This window comes from Pristiophorus japonicus, chromosome 1, assembly GCF_044704955.1.
Source record: "Pristiophorus japonicus isolate sPriJap1 chromosome 1, sPriJap1.hap1, whole genome shotgun sequence".
NCBI lineage: Eukaryota > Metazoa > Chordata > Chondrichthyes > Pristiophoridae > Pristiophorus > Pristiophorus japonicus.
This window is the reverse complement of record NC_091977.1, coordinates 106,383,591-106,410,375: the sequence shown is the minus strand read 5'-3', so window position 1 is coordinate 106,410,375 and position 26,785 is coordinate 106,383,591. Positions and strand designations below refer to the sequence as shown.

The 26,785-nt window shown below is 44.4% G+C and overlaps 1 protein-coding gene across 11 annotated transcripts in view; it reads right to left on the bottom strand.

Moving 5' to 3' along the window:
• The window catches only part of agtpbp1 (ATP/GTP binding carboxypeptidase 1), a 492,848-nt gene that overhangs the window by 87,510 nt on the left and 378,553 nt on the right, over positions 1-26,785 (bottom strand). For all 11 annotated transcript variants that reach the window (XM_070882177.1, XM_070882142.1, XM_070882161.1 and 8 more), the window contains one exon: positions 23,580-23,709. In XM_070882177.1, the coding sequence (XP_070738278.1) occupies positions 23,580-23,709 (130 nt within the window). The remainder of the gene's footprint in view (positions 1-23,579; positions 23,710-26,785) is intronic.

Below are 26,785 nucleotides of genomic sequence, written 5' to 3'. Positions count from 1 at the left end.
TTTTTGGGGGACTTTCTAGCAAACTGATTTTCATGACATTAGTGCAACTGATAAACACTCACCCGCGTTAGAATATTTCATACTGCAGTAAACAGAATGGTTTGATTTGTGGATATAATTTATTATAATCTTGGAGTCTATTTGATCTTATCTGTGTTAATCTTGGTTTCAACTGTATTTTCACTGTGTGAAAGGCTTCTGTTAATTCCCATTGCTCAAAGTGCCTGATACAGCCAACTAAAATTATTTTTTCAGTATTTTATTTCTAATTAATTTAAATGTTTATGTCAAGAGTTTACATCAAACAGTCCTTTCATTCACAATTTATTTTTCTTGTTGCTGACACAGTAAGCTATATCCTCAAAACTTGACACTCCTCAAGGTCTGCAACAGCCCACTGGGCTTATGGGTTCAAACAGAACACATTGCAAATATATACTTTTTTCAGTCCACAAGGACCAGGCCAAAATATTATTTTGCAATAAAACACCAGAAGCACACAAGTTAAACCAGTGCTGACAATTAAGGTCAATAGGATTTTTTTCATGAAGAGTTATTTTAGATTATGAAATTTGACTAAATCGTAACAAAAGTATTTTAAAAGTTTTACATCTTTCCATTATTGTATTTTATCAAAAAAGTTGTATTTTTTCTTTCTTTGGTGAATTTTGTGCTCAGAGTGAGGGATGTCAGTGCTGGAGAGTAGAATAGTTTGTGTTAGCACTGAGCATTCCCAGGCAAAGTAGCACGGTCAAATGGAGAGTAAAACTCCATTTACTCTGCCCAACAATGTGAACAGAACCTTTATTACTGCACCAGTGTGAGATTTTCTACTTCCTATGCCAACCATCTTCCTGGTTTCTCAAACGAACGGTCCTGAAATTACAGTCGGAGGCTTTTTTCGGCCGAACGCCTCCGACCAGAGAATTTTAACGAAATTACCTGGTGGTCCCGGAGGTGACTGGGATTCCGGTGTGGAGGCCTTCTCTTCCCACGCTACAGAGCATGCTCCCGTCCTCCAGGTTCCAACGCAGACGGTGCAGTCACGTGTGACTGTACAACCAATCAGGTACAGTATTTTCATTAATAGCAATGAGAAATCCGTAGCTAAAGTTCTCATTGCTATTAATGAGGAAAAGAAAAGCACACTAAACACAATAAAAAATAAAAAACACGCCTCACATAATTAAAATGAATTGAAATTAAAGTTAATAAAGTTCTTAGAAAAAAAAATATTTTTCCAATTCTTTTTAAAGTTTTGTAATTAGGGTTTAATATAAACTTACCTTAGTGGGCAGGGTTTTTAAACATATAAAAATAACATTTAAAAACAATATTTTATGTTTTTATTATGTTTGAAAACTCTTACGCTGTAAAAGTAGGCTATGCGCCTGCTTTTCCCAGGCTCAAGAGTTTTAAGGACATTCGCAAGAGATGGGAAAATACCGCAATCTTGCCCATGCGAATGTCCTTGCTGCCGAGATGCGTTGGATCTGTCAAGCCAAAACTTGGCAGATCGGAATAGCTGGTTTTCGGCACATGCACATTGCACGCCGAAAACCGGCTTTTGCAATGCCTTCCCGGGTCCGTACATACTCCGTACGGAGCCGGGGAGGCCGGGATTTCAGGGCCATTGTTATCAAGTCAATCTAAAGATTAATGATGTAATTTGAATCCTGAAATTCAGGTACCTGATTACTTCCAGATTAATTTCTACATACGCAGTCAGAGTTCAATGTAAAACAGTGCCACAATGACACAAGATGCCTTAAATGTTTGGCTGCATCAAAGTTTAATTTAAATGCATAAATTTAACTAGTTTGTAATTTGTTTTAATTTCTGATTTAAACAATGCACGATGCAGCTACTAGTTTTTCATTAATCAGAGTATCATTTCCCAATCATCCATTTCAAAATTATGAAAACCATATGGATAATTCTGTTGATTGACCTATAGAAACCTGCAAACCTCATTTCGTGACATATTCTTTCACTATTCTGTCCATCTACAATAATTATGCTGTCAGCCGTTTTGTACTCAATCATAGTCATTCATGGGGCTTCACCTCCACAGTAAATTAATTCATTGATTCTTCCATTGCTATTTCACCAGTCCACAAGTTGCGGGTGGATTGTGGAAAGGCTGTGGGATACGGACCTATGTACATTCCAGAATAGTAACTGGAATCAAACAGCTGTTCAAACAGGTTAAGGCGGCCAATTAGGTTTGAAAATGCCATTTGTTCGCTTTTTGATGTGTAAATTATTAAATGGAGGCGACTCTCGAAAGTACTGTGAAAATGAGCTCATTCATTAAAATAGATGATTGGCTGCTCTGGCATCTTTAACTGCAGGACAGATCTATATCAAAAGCAGAGCAACTAGCATGGGATATTGCAAAACAAAATCAGTGTCCTTTACAACAACTTGTTTATTCATTGTGAAGTTAAACATTTGTCATGTGTCATTTATACAAAAGACAAAAACAATAAAACGGTTTTGGCTGGACCACAGGGAAATATGTTTTTATTTACAATGCCTTTTTTGTGAGCATATGCCATTTGCTTTCTCCTGTTTTCCTTTTCTAGATCTTTCTGGCTGAAAGATTAGGACGACCCGGCATCGACTTCAGACATGACAACAGCACACCCAGCCCAGTCGACCCTGCAAAGTCCTCCTCACCAACATCTGGGGACTTGTGCCAAAATTGGGAGAGCTGTCCTACAGATGAGTCAAGCAACAGCCTGACATAGTCACCCTCACAGAATCATACATTTCAGCTAATGTCCCAGACTCATCCATCACCATCCCTGGGTACGTCATGTCCCACCAGCAGGACAGACCCACCAGAGGTGGTGGCACAGTGGTATTCAGTCGGGAGGGAGGGACCTTGGGAGTCCTCAATATTGACTCCGAACCCCATGAAGTCTCATGGCTTCAGATCAAGCATGGGCAAGGAAACATCCTGCTGATTACCACTCAACACCCTCCCTCAGCTGATGGAGGGCAGTAGGTGGTAATCCTCCATGTTGAACACCACTTGGAAGAAGCACTAAGAGTAGCAAGGGCACAGAATGTACTCTGGTTGGGGGATTTTAATGTCCATCACAAGAGTGGCTCGGTAGCACCACTACTGAAGGACATATCTGCCAGACTGGGCCTGCATCAGGTGGTGAGAGAACCAACATGAGGGAAAAAACGACTTGACCTCGGCCTCACCTATCTACCCGTCACAGATGCATCTGTCCATGACAGCATTGATAGCAGTGATCACCGCAAAGTAATTGTGGAAACGAAGTCCCATCTTCACACTGAAAACACCCTCCATCGTGTTGTGTGGCACTACTACTGTGCTAAATGGGATAGATTCAGAACAGATCTAGCAGCTCAAAACTGGACATCCGTGAGGCGCTGTGGGCCATCAACAGCAGCATAATTGTATTCCACCACAATCTGTAACCTCATGGCCTGGCATATCCCTCACTTTACCATTACCATCAAGCCAGGGGACCAACCTAGGTTCAATGAGGAGTGCAAAAGACCATGCCAGCAGCAGCACCAGGTGTACCTAAAAATGAGGGATGGAGTTCAAAAGCAGGGAGGTCCTGCTGCAACTGTACAGGGTATTGGTGAGGCCGCACCTGGAGTACTGCGTGCAGTTTTGGTCACCTTACTTAAGGAAGGATATACTAGCTTTGGAGGGGGTACAGAGACGATTCACTAGGCTGATTCCGGAGATGAGGGGGTTACCTTATGATGATAGATTGAGTAGACTGGGTCTTTACTCGTTGGAGTTCAGAAGGATCAAGGGTGATCTTATAGAAACATTTAAAATAATGAAAGGGATAGACAAGATAGAGGCAGAGAGGTTGTTTCCACTGGTCGGGGAGACTAGAACTAGGGGGCACAGCCTCAAAATACGGGGGAGCCAATTTAAAACTGAGTTGAGAAGGAATTTCTTCTCCCAGAGGGTTGTGAATCTGTGGAATTCTCTGCCCAAGGAAGCAGTTGAGGCTAGCTCATTGAATGTATTCAAATCACAGATAGATTTTTAACCAATAAGGGAATTAAGGGTTACGGGGAGCGGGCGGGTAAGTGGAGCTGAGTCCACGGCCAGATCAGCCATGATCTTGTTGAATGGCGGAGCAGGCTCGAGGGGCTAGATGGCCTACTCCTGTTCCTAATTCTTATGTTCTTATAACCTGGGGAAGCTGCAACACAGGACTACATGCATGCTAAGCAGCAGATGCAGCATGCTATAAACAGAGCAAAGCGATCCCACAATGAACGGATCAGATCAAAGCTCTGCAGTCCTGCCACATCCAGTCGGGAATGGTGGTGGACAATTAAACAACTAAAGGGAGGAGGAGGCTCCATGAATATTCCCATCCTCAATTAAGGCGGAGCCCAGCATGGAAGTGCAAAAAACAAGGCTGAGGTGAGGTGAGAGAGACTGCCCTTGATATTAAGGCAGCATTTGACCGAGTGTGGCATCAAGGAGCCCCAGTAAAATTGAAGTCAATGGGAATCAGGGGGAAAACTCTCCACTGGCTGGAGTTATATCTAGCACAAAGGAAGACGGTTGTGGTTGTTGGAGGTCAACCATCTTCAGCTGCTTCATCAATGACTTTCCCTCCATTATAAGGTCAGAAGTGGGGATGTTCGCTGATGATTGCACAGTGTTCATCATCACTAGCACGAGAGAAAAAGTACTAGGCCATCTAATGGGACTAAAGGTGGACAAGTCCCCTGGACCTAATGGCCTGCATCCTAGAGTCTTAAAAGAAGTGGCTGCAGAGATAGTGGATGCATTGGTTGTAATCTAACAACATTCCCTGGATTCTGGAGAGGCCCAGCAGTTTAGAAAATCGCAAGTGTAACGCCCCTATTTAAGAAAGGAGGGAGACACAAAGCAGGAAACTATAGACCAGTTAGCCTAACATCTGTCATTGGGAAAATGCTGGAATTCATTATTAAGGAAGTAGCAGCAGAACATTTAGAAAATCATAATGCAGTCAAGCAGATTCAGCATGGTTTTATGAAAGGGAAATCATGTTTGACACATTTGCTGGAGTTCTTTGAGGGTGTAACGAGCAGGGTGGATAAAGGGGAACCAGTAAATGTCATGTATTTGGATTTACAGCAGGCATTCGATAAGGTGCCACATAAAAGGTTACTGCACAAGATAAGAGCTCACGGGGTTGGGGGTAATATATTGGCATGGATAGAGGATTGGCTAACTAACTGAAAACAGAGAGTTGGGATAAATGGGTCATTTTCAGGTTGGCAATCTGTAACTAGTGGGGTGCCACAGGGATCAGTGCTGGGACCTCAAGTATTTACAATCTATATTAATGACTTGGATGATGGGACTGACTGTAATGTAGCCAAATTTGCTGATGATACAAAGATAGCTGGGAAAGCAAGTTGTGAGGAGGACGCAAAGAATCTGCAAAGGGATATAGATAGGCTAAGTGAGTGGGCAAAGATTTCGCAGATGGAGTATAATGTGGGAACATGTGAAGTTATCCACTTTTATAGGAAAAATAAAAAAGCAAGTTATTTAAATGCGGAGAGATTACAAAATGCTGAGGTAAAGAGGAATCTGGGGGTCCTTGTACATGAAACACAAAAAGTTTGTACAGCAAAGCAGGTACAGCAAGTAATTAGGAAGGCAAATGGAATGTTGGCCTTTATTGCAAGGGGGATTGAGTATAAAAGTAGAGAAGTCCTGCTACAACTGTACAGGGCGTTGGTGAGATCACACCTGGAGTACTGCGTACAGTTTTGGTTTCCTTATTTAAGGGAGGATATAGTTGCATTGGAGGCAGTTCAGAGAAGGTTCTTGAGGCTGATTTCTAAGGTGAAGGGGTTGTCTTAAGAAGAAAGGTTGAGCCTATACTCATTGGAGTTTAGAAGAATGAGAGGTGATTTGATTGAAACGTGTAAGATTCTGAGGGGGCTTGACAGGGTAGATGCAGAGAGAATGTTTCCCCTTGTGGAGGAATCTAGAACTAGGAGGCATAGTTTCAGAATAAGGGGTCGCCCATTTAAAACGGAAATGAGGAAGAATTTCTTCTCTCGGAGAGTCGTGAATCTTTGGAATTCTCTGCCCCAGAGAGCGGTGGAGGCTGGCTCATTGAATATATTTAAAGCAGAGATAGACAGATTTTTGAATGATAAGGGAGTCAAGGGTTAGGAGGAGCGGGCAGGGAAGTGGAGCTGAGTCCATGATCAGATCAGCCATGATCTTATTGAATGGCGCAGCAGGCTCGAGGGGCCAAATGGCCTACTCTTGCTCCTAGTTCTTATGTTCAGTTCCATTCGGAACTCCTCAGAAAATGAAGCAGTCCATGTCCGCATGCAGCAAGACCTGGACGACATTTAGGCTTGGGTTAAAAAATGGCAAGTAACATTCGCGCCACACAAGTGCCTGGCAATGACCATCACCAACAAGCAAGAGTCGAACTACCTCCCCTTGATAGTCAATGGCATTACCATCGCCGAATCTCCCACCATCAACATCCTGGGGGCCACCACTGACCAGAAACGCGCAGTGTGAAGGAAACATTGGCACTCGGCCATTTTTGTAGTTCTTTGTAGCTGTTCAATTTTTTAAATTTTTTAATAAAACCACATTGCCCTTCCATGATCAGCACTGAGGCTTCTTGCAGCAGGGAGAAGGCTGCAGGAAGCCTCAGAAGTTGAGGCAGCCGTTTCCCGACGGGCCCGACCGACGGCAGGGGGGCCTCCCCCCCCCCCCCCTGCCGTCGGGAACGGCTGCCTCAACTTGTGAGGCTTCCTGCAGCCTTCTCCCTGCCTGAAAGGCCTGCCTGAAGCACTTTCACACAGGTAGGAACATGGTTTATTTAATCTTTTCTTTGCTTATAAATTTTTATTCAGGTTGGAATTGTTTGTATAATATTTGTAGAAGTATAACTAAGGATTTATTGTAGAATTTAATGACTTCCCTTTCCCCCCCTCCCCCCACACCTCGTTCTGGACGCCTAATTTGTAACCTGCGCCTGATTTTTTAATGTGTAGAACAGGTTTTTTCAGGCCTACAAAAATCTTCACTTGCTCCATTCTAAGTTAGTTTGGAGTACGTTTTCACTGTGGAAACTTTCAAATCAGACGTCAGTGGCTGGACATGCCCCCTTTTGAAAAAAAAATTCTGTTCCAAAGTGAAACTGTTCTACCTGACTAGAACTGCAGAAAACTTAAATGTGGAGAATTGCGATTTCTAAGATACTCCGTTCTCCATCAGTTGCTCCTAAAAATCAGGAGCAAATCATGTGGAAACTTGGGGCCATATTGCTGTTTCTTCATCGTCGCTGGGTCAAAATCCTGGAACTCCCGCCCTAACAGCACTGTGGGAGTACCTTCACCACAAGGACTGCAGTGGTTCAAGGCAGCAGCTCACCACCACATTCTCAAGGGTAATTAGGGATGGCCACATCCTGGAACGAATTTTTAAAAAACACTGGATCCCAGACATCTGCCAATTCCACTCTCTCAATCTCCTTATAGGCAAGCATGACTGACCCATGATGACTCTCAAAGATTTCCCCGACTTGTTATATAGAAATGTTTGGCTTCTGCTACAATATAGTATACCTCTGAAAATTGTGAAGTCACCATGTATGAGTCAACTCCAGTTCCACATGCTGCATCCCCAAACAAATGTTTTCCCATATTACCAACAAACCTGGAATGAACTTGACTGTTGTGCAAAGACAGTCTTAGTTCTACATTGGAAATGTTATTTCTTTACATTACAATTCAAAGAATCTATAATGGCAGTGTACATTAACTGCTTTTGCAGTGATCTAACGCAACTTTAATAGTGAAAGTGTGACACTGGACAAGATTTTGCTGCAATTGTTTTGTTCTGTGAAAAACAAATGCTCAATTATTACTATTTGTAAAAAGGAAAATTAAAAGACAGACATTATTAGAAGGAACATAAAGAAGCATTTTAACATAATTACAGGGTAAATAATGTATTAATGCACTAAATACAAGGTGGAGCTGTGTTTAAGACAGCCTGTCCCTTTAAGGCCTTAAAATCTAATTGCTATAAATAAATGTTAATCAGTGCTCCCGTTATTGCCACTTTCAGACGGTCAACAAAACAATGCTACAATAAGTTTCGAGCAATGATAATGTTTCACCCCAGCATGATAGTGACTTACTCAGTGAAAAAGTAAAGATGGATTTTACATTAAAAATGCTACATTTAGTTATCCCAGGTATCACATTCTGGTACAGATAGAAAATAATCATAAAATGCTCAGTGCCTCTGAGCTACAGCCTCAACCTGATGAACACATTCTAATCTACAAAGTTCCCATACGAGATAATTAAACTTCTCAGCGATCCTAAGCTGTCTTTTTGTTTGCAATTGGACTTTGAAACCTTAGAAGGATAGGCCACTAAATACAAAATGTAAGCAGGACACTTTTGCATATTAAAAGGTACAATATTCCTATCATTAAAAATACATGACCTGATTTATAATGACTAACCATGGAAAATCTGTTAATCTATAATCTATCACAGGAACGGTAATACCTCTGGATTACTTGTCCGGTATGTTACCGGACTAGAAATCCAGAGGCCTGGACTAATGATCCGGAGACATGAGTTGAAATCACCCCACGGCAGCTGGGGAATTTGAATTTAGTGCATTAAAAAAAAATCTGGAATAAAAAGCTAGTGTTGGTAATGGTGACCATGAAATTACCGGATTGTCATAAAAACCCTTCTGGTTCATTTTAGGGAAGGAAATCTGCCGTCCTTACCTCATCTGGCCTATATGTAACTCCAGACCCACAACAATGTGGTTGACTCTTAACTGCCCTCTGAAATGGCCCAGCAAGCCACTCAGTTGCAAAAAGAACACAATTCAAGAAGGCAGCTCACCACCACTTTCTCAAGAGCAATGAAGACTGGGCAATAAATGCTGGCCTTGCCAGCGACACTCACATCCCGTGAACGAATAAATTAATTAATATTCTTGCAACTGTGTACACTTCCTGTTGTCACACTGTCCTGTGCTATAATTGTGTTACACCTTTTGACAGCTAGGCCGTGATTCTAATCTAACGTGCCCAGCGAGAACGGGTGCGTTCAGGTCAGACGTCCAGTTTACACCCCATCAATTTTACACTCTACTGACTCTAACAGAGCCCAAAATCAGACGGGATGTAAATCTGACATCCAACATAAATGCGCCCATTCTTGTTTGGGCTTGTTAACTTAAAATCAGGGTTCTAGTTAAGACCTTAGAACAATTTGTAACACCTGAAGTAACACTTGCTGACATTACTTTGAACAGGTAACATTGTAATGTCTATAAAAAACAAAATACTGCGAATGCTAGAAACAGTCAGTAAAGCAAGCACAGCACCTTTGGAGCGACGTGACAAGTTAACGCTTCAGGAATTGTACTACAGCAGAATCAGTGTGTTCTGACAAAGAGCAATGCCTGAGACTTCTCTCCACAGATGCTGTGCCTGACTTGCTGAATGTCTCCAGCATGTTCTGTTTCTGTTACTGTAATGTCTCTCTCTACTACTTTGAAACAGAAGGTGGCGCTGTCACCTTCTACCTGACATCTCCCAGCTGCCTGCCCTTCAAACACAGAACTCTGCTTTTCTCTCTTGCCCTCCGTCCGCTCAGTCTAATTCCTGGCCTACCCTGTCCCGAATAATTGTTCTCCACATTCATAGTAGTCCTCCCTACTACTTAATTTGTTTTGGCTATTAAGCAGATAGTCCACAAATCTCAAAAGAAAAAGATGTATCAAGGAGACATAAACACAGCATACAAAGAAAAAAAAACAGGGGGCACAAAGACAAAAAAATCAGGTCACACAACAGATACAAATCAGCACATTGCAAAACAAATGCATAATTACTTAACGGTAAAAAACTCCAGCACACAAACATTAGTTGACAAAAATAAATCACCAGTTCACTGTGACAAACACATCACTAAGAATAGAAATCAGACATACATACAACAGAAAAACATAATTTGAAAAAGATAGTGAAAGAAATCAATAGCACAGCTGAAAACAAACAAGTTGTTGGAGAGAGAGATACACAGACACCCGAAGACATAATTATAATATACAGGCATGGTAAGAAAGTTGACCGTTACGAGTTGACCATTTTCCCATCAGACCATGCCTGTGTCCGGCAAGTTAAAATGCCCTTGTGACGTATTGGTTCTTGACATAGTAGCTGAGCTTGCAGGTTATGGTTTGGGAAGAAACTGAGTTTGTAGCTTACAGATAACAGATCGTTAACAACAGAATACTGTTCAGGCACAAGGCCACTGTATACGTAATTAGACCCAGACATTTTGGGTATAATTATAGGGCTAGTGGTCAGTGGATGTTAGAGCTCTGGGGGTGTCCGGATCACCCACTTTATCGCTGGAAGTCGGAGTCTGATCAGCTTGTGATTCCAGGGTAGCCAGGCTGTATAATCGCTTACTGTTATCAAACTAATACTGTTAATGTTAGTTTTAATAAACTTAAATTTTTGTAGGGAACCTCGTCATCTGGAGTTTGGCTTTTGTACCATAGTCACAAGCTTACAGGCATCAGGACAGAACGGGACATGAACCGAGAAAGAAAACAGATAGTGATATTGTGAGACAGATAACGAACTCACAGCCATACGAGACATACAAAAATCATAAGATGAGGCAATTCACCATAATCAACACCATGAGAGATCTACTAGTTCTACATTAACAACGGTATATACGGCACATCAATATCAAGCTCGAGACATCACACTTTGTTACAGATACAAAATAACCTTAAAACATGTGTGTTTCTGAATTGCAGCCTGTAATTGACAAGCATTTATCAATCTGACCAAACATTAATGAAACTGATTGATCTTTATACTTTGTGGCCTTATAGGGACCAGCTCCATCTTAGAAGAACACGACATTGCACATAACATGGCACATAAGATGGCACATAACATGGCACAACACTCCTGTCTGTGCGTCATCCATCTATTTATCTGTCATGTATGTACATGCTGTCTGTAGCCACCAGACGGTGTCATTGTTGGAGGCCACTGAGCAGCACGCACATGATGCTGCTCTGGTATAAAAGGCCAGCCATTTTGTGAGTCAGACACTTTGGGCCAAAATAAAGCAGAAGCAAGGTTGTACCTTGCTTAGTTAAACAGTACTCAGTTTGAACCTTTATTGCATACATAACATTTGGCGACGAGAATACAAGAACCTTTGTTTGCAAAATGAGCACGATTGGATTTTTAGAGGGATTTATGGAGGGAGAATATTGGGCAGACTTTGTGAGCTGTTTCAACCAGTACTTCGTGGCCAACAAAATGGAGGGGGTCAACGATGCAGATAGCGCCGGGCCGTGTTCCTCACTGTGTGCGGTTCAAAGATCGACGGTCTGATAAAGAATCTACTCATGCCTAGTGATCCAATAGAGAAAACGTACGAGGAGTTGTGTACATTGGTACGGAAGCACCTTAAGCCAGACGACGGCATCATCATCTCGAGATACAGGTCTTATACACACGTTCGATTGGAGGGCCAGAGCGTGGCGGAATTTGTTGCCGACCTGAGATGTCTAGTGGGACCGTGCAAGTTCGAGACGGTGTTGGCAGACATGCTGTGGGACTTCTTTGTTATCGGTATCGACCACGAGGTGATCCTGTGCAAACTTCTGGCGGTGGAGGAGTTGAATTTAAAAAGGGCCATCCAGATCGCTCAACCATGTATGACGACGGACAGGAGTCTAAAGCAAACAGCGGTGAAGAACCGAACCTCGGCAAGTGATGTAAATGCAATTGATTCGGCGTTCGGCAGAGCGGCACATGACAGAGCCTATCCGGCTGTGTTGGCGAAACCTGTGGCTGTCCAAAGTCCACCAGCGGGAATGTATCCGATTTCTCCGTGTTGGCGCTGTGGGGGAAATCATCGGCATCAGCAGTGCCGATTTAAGCAATATAGTTGCAAAGGCTGTCTGAGAGTGGGCATCTCCAGCGCTAGTGTCCGCAGATGAGCAAGCGAGCTGCGACACACCACATGGGAGGCTGAGAGTCAGACTAGGGCGGATCCGGATACGCAATCTGAGATGCCAGAGGAGGAAGGGTATGGACTATACTCTTTCATAACCAAGAGTAAACCAATTTTGATTAATGTGAAGTTTAACGGGATACCGGTACTGATGGAACTGGACACAGGGGCGAGTCAATCGATCATGAATGAGAGGGCATTTAATAAGCTGTGGGATACTAAGACTGTGAGGCCCAGGCTGAGCCCTGTTAACGCCAAGCTGCGCACGTACACTAAAGAACTGATAAAGGTAATTGGCAGTGCACAAATTAATGTGTCGTATAACGGTGCGGTTCACGAGAAGATACATGTGCCCAAGTATTGAGCAAGTTCCCCTCGCTGTTCGAACCGGGTTTCGGCAACTTCACGGGAGCCAAGGTGCAGATCCACGTGGACTCAGATGCAAGACCCATCCATCATAAAGCTCGGGCAGTTCCGTATATGATGAGGGAGAAGGTCAAAATTGAACTGGACAGACTCCAGCATGAAAGGATCATATCACCGGTCGAATTTAATGAATGGGCCAGCCCCATTGTTCCTGTGCTGAAAAGTGATGGCACAGTCAGAATCTGCGTAGACTACAAGGCTTCGATCAACAGGGTTTCGAAACAAGATCAGTACTCGTTACCGAAGGCTGATGACTTGCCGAGGGGAAGTCGTTCACAAAACTGGACTTGACATCGGCCTATATGACGCAGGAGTTGGTCGAGACTTCGAAGAGACTTCCATGCATTAACACGCACAAAGGACTGTTTATTTACCACAGATGCCTGTTTGGAATTCGCTCGGCTGCAGCAATATTCCAGAGGAATATGGAAAGTCTACTAAAGTCCGTTTCCAGAACAGTCGTGATTCCAAAATGACATCCTGATCACTGGTCGTGACTCCAAGGAACATCTGAACAACCTGGAAGAGGTTCTACTGCGTTTGGACAGAGTGGGACTCAAACTTAAACACTCGATGTGCGTCTTCAGGGCACCGGAGGTCGAATTCCTCGGGAGGAAAATCGCCGCTGATAGCATTAGACCTACTGACGTGAAAACCAAAGCCATCAAGAATGCACCCAAGCCGCAGAACGTGACAGAGCTGCGTTCATTCCTGGGTCTACTCAACTATTTTGGTAACTTCCTAACTAAATTGAACATCTTACTTGAACCACTGCACATGCTATTAAGAAAAGGCAACAACTGGGTGTGGGGCGCATTGCAAGACAGAGCTGCCGAGAAAGCCACCAATCTGCTTTGCTCGAACAAGCTGCTGGTACATAATGGCCCATGTAAACGTTTAGTTTTGGCTGTGACGCATCGTCATATGGAATTGGTTGCGTGTTACAACAAGCCAATAAGTCGGGGAAACTTCAATCTGTCGCGTATGCATCCAAAAATTTGTCTAAAGCAGAAGGGCCTACAGTATGGTAGAAAAAGAAGCTTTAACATGTGTGTACGGTGTTAAAAAGATGCATCAATACCTGTTGGATCTGAGGTTCGAATTAGAGAACGATCACAAACAGCTCATTTCATTGTTTTCCGAGAGCAAAGGTATCGATACCAACGCTTCATCCCGCATCCAACGGTGGGCGCTGACATTAACTGCCTATGATTATGTCATTCGTCACAGACCTGGCACAGAGAATTGTGCCGATGCTTTGAGCCGGTTGCCGTTGCCCACACCGGAGGTGGAAATGCCACAACCGGCAGATTTAATGTCAATAATGGATGCTTTTGAGTGAAGGGACCCCTGTCACGGCTCAACAAGTTAAGACCTGGACCAGCCAGGACCTGATATTATCGGTGGTAAAGGGTTACATCCTCAAAGGGGATTGGTCTGCCATACCTAAGCAAATGTGAGAGGAGACAAAACCGTACATTCGGTGCAAAGACAAACTGTCTATTCAAACAGATTGCATATTGTGGGGCAATTGAGTAGTAATGCCCAAGAAAGGGAGAGAAAAGTTTGTGCGTGAGTTACACAGTACACATCCTGGTATAGTGATGATGAAGGCCATCGCCAGGTCCCATGTATGGTAGCCAGGAATTGATTCTGAGCTGGAAGCACGCGTGCATCAGTGCAACACCTACATGCAGCTCAGCAAAGCATCAGCGGAATCGCCGCTGAGTCTGTGGTCATGGCCATCCAAACCTTGGTCCAGAATCCATGTAGACTTTGCAGGTCCATTCCTGGGCAAGATGTTTTTAGTGGTGGTGGATGCTTATTCGAAGTGGATAGAATGCATAATCATGTCATCCAGTACATCCACGACAACCATAGAGAATCTCGATGTCATGTTCGCGACACATGGTCTGCCTGACATAGTGGTGAGCGACAATGGGTCGTGTTTCACCAGTCAGGAGTTTGTAAAACTTAACGGCATAAAACATGTAAGGTCAGCACCGTTCAAGCCTGCGTCCAACAGGCAAGCAGAATGTGCAGTACAAATCATGAAGCAAAGCATGAGGAGAGTAACCCAAGGGTCACTGCAGACCCGCTTGTCTTGCATACTGCTGAGTTACAGGACAAGACCCCACATACTCACAGGGGTCTCGCCTGCTGAACTCATGATGAAAAGATGTCTTAAGACCAAGTTATCTCTTGTACACCCGGATTTAAGTAATCATGTTGAATACAGAAGACAGAGTCAACAAGGGTACCACGATCGCGCAACTGTGTCACGCGAGATTTCTGTTAATGATCCTGTATATGTGTTGAATTATGGTCAGGGCCCCAAATGGATCGCTGGTACGGTCATGGCAAGGAGGGCAACAAAGTATTTGTTATTAAGCTCAAGAATGGGCAAACTTGCAGGAAACACATGGATCAAACAAAGCTGAGGCACACAGACAAGCCAGAGCAGTCGGACGAAGAAACCGTCGATGACCAACCAACCTACCAGCAGCCTTCAGTGGACTCAAGGGTCATCAGTGAACCCGGAATTTCCATCACGGACTTGTTCAATAAAAATAGACTTACAATTCCTGACAAGGCCACTGCCACCCCCAACAAGTCAGCCATCCAGCCACCAGCAACAACAGACTCGGCACATTCCCCAAGGCCGGAATCGAACTGAGACGGTCAACCCGGGAGCGTAAAGCACCGGACCGTCTCAACCTGTGAAAGACTGAGATAAGATCTCAGAGGTGGGTGTTGTCATGTATGTACATATTGTTTGTAGCCACAAGATGGTGTCATTGCTGGGGGCCTTCTGAGCAGCATGTACATAGTGCTGCTCTGGTATAAAAGGCCAGCCATTTTGTGAGTCAGACACTCTGGGCCAAAATAAAGCGGAAGCGAGGTTGTACCTTGCTTAGTTAAACAGTACTCAGTTTTAACCTTTATTGCATACATAACATTATCCATCCATTGTGTTGTGTTCTGACCCCCAGGTCCTAACTCAAGTCTCACACATGAGATTTTTGAGCCACTTATTATGGAAGAGTATCAGAGGTGGTTTCCCATTGCCTTCTTCGTGGTTTTTAATCTTCGGAGTAATTTCTCTTTGGTGGAATGCAACCAAGGCTAAAATGTACTACCTGCCCGTTATGATAGGAGGGGGGCATCTGCACCAATTGGACGTGGGTAGCCCCACTGGATGCCAACCCAGTATTCAGAGTCAGCGCTCCGGCCTCTGCTTGCTGGGCTTTCTAAAGTGGAGCCCAAATCCAATCCTTCTAATTCAAAGGCAGGAATACTACCACTAAGCCAATGGTCACTCTGTCTGGACACGAGAAACCCCCAGATGTAAACCCAGTATTTAGAGACAGTATTTAGTATTTGAGTCTCCATTCGCTGTGACTGACTGGAGCGGGGCTCAAACTTCACCTTCTGATTCAGAAGTAGGAATTATAGCATCAAGCCAAAGTCTCAGTCCTAAATCTACTTATATACATCTTTATTTATAATCTAGTTATATATTATAAATTTTGCACATGCGTGATCTTCTTGTCTACCAACCTTAATTTTGGTTGCCTTCAAGTTTGGTAGGTAGATCTATTAAATCAAATTGAACACTGAAGCTTCCTATGTAAACATTTTATAATGGCATTTCCCCATGGCATTTCACTGTTGATGACCTAATTTAATTATTCAAAAGCCTTTGAAAAAAAAATGTATCTGCCTCCTCAGCGGGGTCTCTCGTATTTCTACGTCTGCTTTCTTTTTCTCTCTCCCTATATGTTTCTGAATATTGGTTCCTCCTGCTGCTGAATCTGGCTTCCTTTCATCTGTGGGTCTTTGTTCAGCGACAGCTGCCTCCTGGCCAGGCGAAACATGAAGGTTCAAATAATATGCTGGCAGATGTGAAAAACAAGCTCCTATCAGTCATATGCACACTACCACAGCAGTGCCATTATGTCAAGCTAGTAAATAAAGTTGGACAGACAAATAGAGCAAGAGAGAAATAATCAAAAAAAACGAGAAATATACAGTGAGACAAATAGGAAGATAGATGTGCTATCCGGATGTTTTAAGAGTACATTTTTTCTCTTTCTAGTTCTGCCCATTGGAATGAGCATGAAATATATTTGTATAAATATAATTAAATTTCACATCATATGCTGCAGAATACAAAGCAATAGTTTTGAGAAAGTCAGTTACTTTACAGATTCTTAGGCAAAAAAGTTCTCTTCTTAGGTAGTCCCTCGGAGTCGAGGATGACTTATTTCCACACTAATATGAGTTCTCAGGTGAGTCCAATGTGGGACCTACGGTCTCTGTCACAGGTGGGGCAGACAGTGCTTGGATTGCTGCACGCTCTTTCCGCTGTCTGCGCTTAGCTTCCGCTTGCTCCCGGCGAAGAGACTCATGGTGCTCAGCGCCCTCCCGGATGCTCTTCCTCCACTTTGGGCAGTCTTGGGCCGAGGATTCCCAGGTGTCGGTGGGGATGTTGCATTTTTTTCAAGGAGGCTTTGAGGGTGTCCTTGAAGCATTTCCTCTGCCCACCTGGGACTCGCTTGCCATGTCGGAGTTCTGAGTAGAGCTTGTTTTGAGGGTCTAGTCATCATCATAGGCAGTCCCTCGGAATCGAGGAAGACTTGCTTCCACTGCAAAAATGAGTCCTTAGGTGGCTGAACAGTCCAATATGAGAACCACAGTCCCTGTCACAGGTGGGACAGATAGTAGTTGAGGGAAGGGGTGGGTGGGACTGGTTTGCTGCATGCTCTTTCCACTGCCTGCGCTTGATTTCTGCATGCTCTCGGCGATGAGACTCGCGGTGCTCAGCGCCCTCCAGGATGCACTTATTCCACTTAGGGCGATCTTTGGCCAGGGACTCCCAGGTGTTGGTGGGGATGTTGCATTTTATCAGGGAGGCTTTGCGGGTGTCCTTGTAAAGTTTCCTCTGCCCACCTTTGGCTCGCTTGCCGTGAAGGAGTTCAGAGTGGAGCACTTGCTTTGGGAGCCTCGTGTCTGGCATGCGAACGATGTGGCCTGCCCATCGGCGTTGATCAAGTGTGGTCAGTGCTTCAATGCTGGGGATGTTGGCCTGAGCGAGAACACTGATGTTGGTGTGCTCATCCTGCCAACAGATTTGCAGGATCTTGCGGAGGCAGCGTTGGTGGTACTTCTCCAGTGCTTTGAGGTGCCTGCTGTACATAGTCCATGTTGCTGAAGCACACAGGAGGCCGGGTATCACTACTGCTCTGTAGACCATGAGCTTGGTGTCAGGTTTGAGGTCCTGGTCTTCAAACACTCTCATCCACAGGCGACCGAAGGCTGCACTGGCACACTGAAGGCAGTGTTGGACTTCATCATCGACATCTGCCCTTGTTGACAGTAGGCTCCCGAGGTATGGGAAATGGTCCACGTTGTCCAAGGCCTCGTCATGGATCTTGATAATCAGGGGGCAGGTTGGTAGAGGACCTTTATCTTATGGATGTTTAGTGTAAGGCCCATACTCTCATAGGCTTCTGTGAAGGTGTTGACGATGGTTTGGAGTTCGACCTCCGAGTGTGCGCAAACGCAAGCGTCGTCTGCATACTGTAATTCAATGACCGAGGTTGGGACGACCTTGGATCTCGCCTGGGAGGCGAAGGAGGTTGTTCTGTAGATTAGCTCCACTCCAGCGGGGAGCTTACTGATGGTGAGATGGAGCATTGCAGCAAGGAAGATCGAGAATGGTGTTGCTGTGATAACACAGCCTTGCTTGACCCTGGTTTGCACATGTATTCGGTCTGTGGTGGATCCGTTGGTCAGGATCACGGCTTGCATGTCATCGTGAAGCAGGCGGAGAATGGTGACAAAGAGCACTCCATAATCCCTCACGGTTGAGAGTGTCGAAGGCCTTTGTGAGGTCAAAGGTGGTCATGTATAGAGGTTGGTGCTGCTCCATGCATTTCTCCTGAATTTGACACGCGGTGAAGATCATGTCCATTGTGCCCTTTAGTGGGCGGAATCCGCATTGCGACTCTGGGAGGAGCCCTTCAGCCAATGGGAGAAGGTGATTGAGGAGGATTCTTGAAATGACTTTCCCTGTGGCAGACAGCAGGGAGATGCCTCTGTAGTTACCGCAGTTGGACTAGTCACCTTTCTTGAAGATGGTCACGATTACGGCGTCTCCGAGATCCCCTTGCATGCTCTCCTTCCAAATAAGAGAAATGAGTTCATGGATTCGCACCAATAGTGCTTTCTCCGTCATGCTTTAGTGCTTCAGCGGGGATTCCATCTACTCCTGAGGCCTTGTTGTTCTTCAGTTGTTGGATGGCCTTTTCAACCACGTGCCGGGCTGGGATTGTGCTGAGATGGTGGCAGGTAGCATGCTGCGGGATGGAGTCGAGGACACTTACGTCGAAGACAGAGTCTTGGTTAAGGAGATCTTCGAAGTACTCCTTCCAGCGGGCACTGACTGCCTCTCTATCCTTGATGAGTACCTCTCTGTTCTTGGTCAGCAGTCAGGTAGGACCTTGGGTGCTTAGGCCGTAGGTAGTCTTGACTGCGCTAAAGAATCCATGCACGTCGGTTGTCGGCTAGTTGCTGGATCTCCTGCGCTTTCTTCACCCACCATCTGTTCTTTAGGTCGCGGGTTTTATGTTGGACCTTGGCCTTCAGATGTCTAGAGAGCTGCTTTCTTGCTCTCGAGTTATGTTGCTGTTTGCGGCTAATTAGCTCCTGGTCGTTCTCGTCGAACCAGTCTTGGGTTACCTGGTCGAGTGACCAAGCGTCTCTTTGCAGCTGCTAATTATGGAGGCCTTGAGGGCAGACCAGGCACTGTGGACACTCTGTGTCTCTGGATCACTGAAAGTCGTCAGGTTGGTTGTTAGACGCTGACTGAATAGGGCTTTCTTAGCAGGGTCTTTGAGTGCTCCAGTGTTGATTTTCCTGCGGCATCGTTTCTGTTGCTGCCGCTGTTTTGCTACATTGATAGAAATGGCAGAGCGGATTAGGCGGTGGTCTGTCCAGCAGTCATCAGTTCCTGTCATGGCACAGGTGATGCGGATGTCCTTCCGGTCCCTTGCTTGGACGATGACGTAGTCTAGCAGATGCCAGTGCTTGGAATGAGGGTGTTGCCATGAGGCCTTGAACTTGCCTCTCTGACAGAACAAGGTGTTGGTTATGACAAGACCATGTTCTAAGCATTTCGTCAGGAGGAGGGTACCGTTGGAGTTGGTTTTCCCTACCCCTCTCTGCTGATCACACCTCCCCTGAAGTCTGTATCCTTTCCAACTCTGCGGTTAAAGTCGCCGAGAAAATTCAGCTTGTTGTCCGTTGGGACTCGGGACAGGGATTGTTCAAGGCTGGAGTAGAACTCCTCTTTGATCTCGTCTGTAGCTTCCAGTGTTGGGGCATACGCATGGATGACCGTAGCATATGGTTCTGGACTAGGGTGAGACGAAGGGTCATGAGGTATTCATTTATCCCACAAAGGAAGTATCTGAGACACCCAACTAGCTCATTTTTTGTGGCGAAGCCTACCCCATAGAGGCGACGTTCTTCTTCTGGTTTACCTTTCCAGAAGATGGTGTAACCACCACCTTGTTCTTGAGCTGGCTTTCCCCTGCCCGCCAAGTCTCACTTAGTGATGCGATGTCTATGTTGAAACGTCGGAGCTTCCGGGCAATGATAACAATACGGCGTTCCGGTCTGTCGCTATTGTGGTTGTCCATGAGGGTCCTGACGTTCCAGGTCCCGAACTTCATTTTAAAGTACAACAATTTATTCAATATTGATTTTATCTAACCAGGCTGTTTTGTTGGGGGGGGGGTCACCTAATGGACCAATGTATGAGGTGGGTGGGAAGAAGGTAACACAAAATAAAAGTAGATTCTAGTGAAAAGTATGTTAGTTAAACACAAGGTGAAGTGCTCTGTGAACTAATATTAGCTGCTACAAATTCCACTACTTTTATAGGTACAAATACTGCTGTAAAGTTAGGAGCCAATGGTGAAAAAGTCACTTTATATTATTGCAGTTAACTGGACCAGCCACATAATGTGACAACACGAGCAGGTCAGAGGCTGGGTATTCAGCAGCGAGTGTCTCACCTCTTGACTCCTTGAAGCCTTTCCACCATCTACAAGGCACAAGTCAGGAGTGATGGAATACTCTCCACTTGCTTGGATGAGTGCAGCTTCAACAACACTCAAGAATCTCGACACCATCCAGGACAAAGCAGCCCACTTGATTGGCACCCCATCCACCATCTTCAACATTCACTCCCTCCATCACCGGTGCACCATAGATGCATTGTGTACCATCCACAAGATGCACTGCAGCAACTCACCAAGGCTTCTTCGGCAGTACCACCCAAACCCGCGACCTTTACCACCTAGAAGGACAAGGGCAGCACATGCATGGGAACACCATCACCTACACAATCCCCTCCAAATTATACACCATCATGACTTGGAAATATATCACCGTTTCTTCATCATCGCTGAATCAAAATCTTGCAACTCCCTCCCTAACACCACTTAAGAGTACCTTCACCACAAGAACTGCAATGGTTCAAGGCAGCAGCTCACCCACACTTTATCAAGGGCCATTAGGGATGGACAATAAATGCTGGCCTTGCCAGCAAATTTTTTTTTTTTTTAAATGGATCTATTAGGAAGGGTCAAAGAATTAGGTTTTAAGGAGGATCTTAAAAGAGGAGATGGAGGCAGAGGGATAGAGGGAGGGAATTCCAGAGCTTGGGACCTAGGCTGTTGAAGGCACGGTGGACCATCAGGGGAAGATTTTCCTATTCCTGCACTGAAGGCTATTAAATCACCTGGTTACAGAAAATTGGTGTGTTCCCTTTTAAAAGTTTACTCTTTCCAATCCGATTTTTTGTATTCGCAGTGCCCAGATGAGCCAATAGCCCCAGGAACACGAAAATCTGCCCCAGTACAGTAGCAGGAATCAGAGGTTTGACTTTTATACTTTATAATTATTACACTGTCCCTCTCTTCCCCATCTCATTGACAGGGACATACTGAGGCCTTTTATTCCACAGCCTGCTACTTTCTGCAGTGCACTCTGCACCCCTCACCCCATGCCCCCTCCACTACCTTTCATAACATGCCTTTCATAAGCCACACCCTCCTTCCAGCGCACTGGCTGAAAAGTGCTGGCAGCACAAAGCCAGGAAGGTATTATTGGACTTTGAGGGTGAATAATAATTTGGGAGGGGTGTATGAACATCAAAAGAACATAAAGCATTAACTTTTGGTCAGGTAACTTTTGACAGGAGCAGTTGTAAATACAATGACTTTTTTATTGCATTTCTTAAAGGAGCCACATATGTGTTTACTATTTTAAGAACATACTCTGCTCTCTCCCACAATCACTCCTTTCAACTCTTAGGAATAATATTCCCAATGACCAGGCACAATTTTAGATGTTTGAAGCCCAAGCCCCTCGCATTTTACAAAACCTGATCAGCAATTGAACACAATACTCCCATCCTCTATAGTACACCACTTTATTACACAAAGGATTTATACAGCAGCATGATCCTGAATCTTCCTCCTTTCCCATGTTACATACAAAGATGTATTTAAGTAACTGAGAACAAACGTGTTTCTTTATCTACCTGCAGTCAGAAAGGAAAACACTACTTATTTTCCAGGAACCAAAAATAAATATTTAATTCAGTCGCAGAACAAATCTCTCACAAACTTCATTCCAGAACCTTTAAATGCAAATATGCATCCGGCACCATCTAAACACCCTCCATACAACAGTGTAACCTTCAACCCACTGTGAGCAATGCCATGGCAATATATATCTATATAGCACATCAAACATCTTGCAAGTGAAATTGGATACCACTGGAAAATGGGTGTGGGCACCACGATGCGAGATATGCCCATTCAAAAAGCGCAGGCAGCACGTCAAATTCGTGCTGCCTGCTAATTACCATGATTGTGGCACACAGCCTGGCGCGGAGTGTGCTACGGACAGGTTGTGCACTCAGCAGGGAGCCGCAGTTCTCGTTGCTGGCTCTACATAAAGCTAGCCTGCTGCTCTTCAAGGCACTCTGCACCTCTTAAAGTTGAGCTGCCTTCAGCTGAACAAAAATGGTAAAAGTGCTTCAGCACCAACACAAATAGTTCAACAGACCAGGGAAAAGGCACCCAGGGTCTTGGAAACAGCACTTGAGGCCTTTGTGCAGGGGGTGAACACTGGACGGGACGTCCTCTACCCACAGGGAGCCAAGAGGCCCCTCCAGAAGAAGGATATGAGACTAGATCACTGAGGCAGTCACTGCCAGCAGTGTCACGCCCAGGACCTGGCTCCAGTGCTCAAAGAAGTTTCATGACCTCAGACGAGTCAAGGTCAGTGAATGCAGCTTAAATAGCTGTCTCCTACCAACTGCACCACACCCCCTCCCACCCAACAATGATACAATGTTCATGTAAATTAGTTAAAAATAATTGTTACAATACAACAGATATTGGGATTAAGCAAATTTCATTGTGGTATCTAAAGTTAATTTTTAACAAGATATGCTAGATTTAATAAACTAGATTTCAGTTTGAATGGTTTAAAACAACAGCCTGCTTTTGGCGAGAAACAAGATTTCTAGTTCAAAAATATTTCTCAAGGTTTAACTTACAAAGATAAGCAGCAGCATTAGTTAAACTCATGGATCACACCTGGCCTGCAAACAGCATGGAAACAATGGCACTGACAGGCACAGCCAAGACTGAATTTACCAAAAAACTTTGCAAGGTATTGTAAAAATGGGTAAATAAGAAGTTGAACAAAACCTCTTGGTTAAAAACTTTATGCTGATGTGGGAATATATAGATAATTATTTATAGTTCACAGGGAAAACAGTCTATGTGAGCTCTTTGAGTTAACAGAACCGAAATGTAAAAGGCAGAAGGTGCTGGAGTTTAAAAAGGCAGTAAGGGTTATTAACCAATAAGGATTATTTTGCACTAGCGGATGGGTTTTTTCCTGATTGTATGTCGAGGTTAAACAGAGACCGAATCTAATATTATTTTTAACTGTAGTTAGAGAGCTGTTCTGTTTGTACTTACCAGAGGAGTACGTTGTATACTGGCCAAGTACTGCAACAGGCCCTTGGTGTGGTAAATTGTTGGGTGAAGTTCAGGGTTAGGGGTTAACCACTGACGGTTGAGATCTTCCCCACTTAAGGAGCAGCGGTGGCTACAAAACAGAATATATGGAAACATGAAATAAGTAGGAAGCCTTTCAAGCCAATTCCTTCCACAGAAAGAAATGCTCCATTAACTTTATCCAACCACTGAATCTTCCAAAGGCAGACACATCAAAGATAACTTAAACAAAACTAAAATATCTAACACATCTTGCATCCAACATTCCTTGCCCATGACTTTGTCATGAGATTTCTATGTTCCCGGAAACTCGGGAATCTTCCCACTCAATGCAGCATTCTATAAACTCTTATTCACCACAATATCTCTGCAGCTACACCTTTGATGCCCTCATATCCAGCAAAACGGTGATCATTTTCCATCCTGGCTGTTGGTCCTAGTCCAACCTATATCTTTACTCCCTTAAGTCTAAGAGCGTAAATTTGAAATACTTAGTCATCCATTAGCAGATCTGGTTTGACTATGTCAAGCTATGCTCTCCTTTGCCAATACTACCCACTGCTCTAAGATCATGTGGAGGCAAAAATAACCGCAGGCTCCTTTTCTCTAATGTCAACCACCTTCTTAAACCCCTCTTGCCCACCCTTCCACTGTCATCTCTAAGAACAAGTGCAAGAAATTCATGGATTTCTCAGACACCATCTGATCATCTGCTTCCCCTGTGTCTTTTTGCCAACTATCTCAAAACTCCCCAGACTCCCTCCATCACTCTAGCCTTGAATGCCCATCTCTCACTATTTCCTCCCAACTCATCCACGAGACCTAATTCCTGCTCACTCAACTTCATTCAAAACTTCTGATCATCCAACTTCCCTTCCTTGCCCTCATGCTAAGTGATATTGCAAATGGTTTACTCTCGTCAGGCACTGCTCCCTTTCAAAAATTCCACCATCGACCCACCTGTCCTTGCTAACTAAAATCTCATCTCCAACCTCTTTCCTCCCCAGGTCTTTGTCGCTTCCCAGGTCAGTGCCCATTTACGAACATAAAAATTAGGAGCAGGAGTAGGCCATTCAATGAGATCTGGCTGATCTTCTACCTCAACTCTACTTTCCTGCACTATTCCCATATCCCTTGATTCCCTTAATATCCAAAATTCTATCAATCTCTGTCTTGAATATACTCAAAGACTGAGCCTCCACAGCCCTCTGGGGTAGAGAATTCCAAAGATTCACTACCCTCTGAGTGAAGAAGTTTCTCCTCATCTCAGTCCTAAATGGCCGACCCCTTATTCTGGGACTGTGACCCCTGGTTCTAGACTCCTCAGCCAGAGGAAACATCCTCCCTGCATCTACCCTGTCAAGCCCTGTAAGAATGTTTTTGTTTCAATAAGATCGTCTCTGATTCTTCTAAACTCTAGAGAATATAGGCATACACTACTCAATCTCTCCTCATAGGACAATCTCCCCCATCCCAGGAGTCAGTCTGGTAAACCTTCGCTGGTGAAATTTCTTTTGAAACTCTCTGTTCAAATATCTTCTAGTGACTGTTTTCAGACTGCGTGTCCAACATCCAGTCTTGGATGAGCTGCAACTTCCTCAGCATCTTATCTGACTCCGAGCTGAGCTTCCAATCTCATATCCTGTCTGCTATATATGTGGACTTGTATTTACTCTGTACAGCCACCAGAGGGCTCATCCCCTGTAGTCCCAAGGGATCACATAATCCCTTGGGAGCATAGGTATTTAAGGAGGCTTCACAGGTTGGAGAGGCACTCTGGAGACCTGCAATAAAAGACTAAGGCCACACTTCACTTTGAGCTCAGTGTTCAATCTGACTCTTTCTCCATACACAACACTGTCTATCTCAAAGACGACCTCCTTCCACCCTATAACATCGCACACCATCAACCCTCCTTAAACCTATCTGCAAATGAAACTCTTGTACACTTCATGGTCACCTCAAAATTCTATTTCGTCAATGCTCTCCCAGTTGACTTCCCATATTCCACACTCCATAAACCAGCTCATCCAAAACTCTGCTGCATGTATCTAGTCTTGCTTACACGTCACCCCTGTCACCATTGATCCCACAAGGCCTCAAACTTAAAATTCTCATTCGTATGTTTCAATCCTTCCATGGCATGACCCCTCCCTATCGCTGTAACCTGCTCCAGAGCTACAACCCTCACCTCTAACCTCTCCAAACCTGTGACTCTGGTCTCTCATGCATAATCCCCTTTCCTTTTACCCAACCATTGCCTATCATGCCTTCAGCCTTCTAGGTTCTACACTCTGGAGTTCACTTGTTAAATTCCTCCACCTTCCTCTTCTCCTTTAAGCCTCTCCTTAAACTTTACCTCTTTGACCAAGCTTTTAGTCATCCCTCCTAATTGGTACATCTTTTTGCCCTCTCACCTCTGTGAAGCACTTTGTGACATTCTACGTTAACTATGTTATATAAAGACAAGTTGCTGTCATCAATCTCATTTGTAACCACATGTTTGTGTAGCTTTTTCTTTTTAAAAACGGGTGATTTTAAGTTCTTCAGGAATTCTGAATTTAGTAATTTCAAAAAGTTAATTTAAATCCTTATTTTCTCTAGCTTCTACCTGGAATAGAAACATAAACATAGAAAATAGGTGCAGGAGTAGGCCATTCGGCCCTTCGAGCCTGCACCGCCATTCAATGAGTTCATGGCTGAACATGCAACCTCAGCACCCCATTCCTGCTTTCTCGCCATACCCCTTGATCCCCTAGTAGTAAGGACTACATCTAACTCCTTTTTAAATATATTTAGTGAATTGGCCTCAACAACTTTCTGTGGTAGAGAATTCCACAGGTTCACCACTCTCTGGGTGAAGAAGTTTCTCCTCATCTCGGTCCTAAATGGCTTACCCCTTATCCTTAGACTGTGTCCCCTGGTTCTGGACTTCCCCAACATTGGGAACATTCTTCCTGCATCTAACCTGTCTAAACCCGTCATATCCATCTTTATTTACATACCATCTAGCTTCTCAAATGTCATTCTTGGAAACTTGCTGTCTGTCTTGGACAAATTACCCTTTTCCTGGTAGGGCCGCTAACCCTCCCAGACTGTCCTGAAGTCTCCCGGAATGGAAGATGAATCACCTGGGCACTGCTACTAGCAACCCAGGAGAAAAGTAG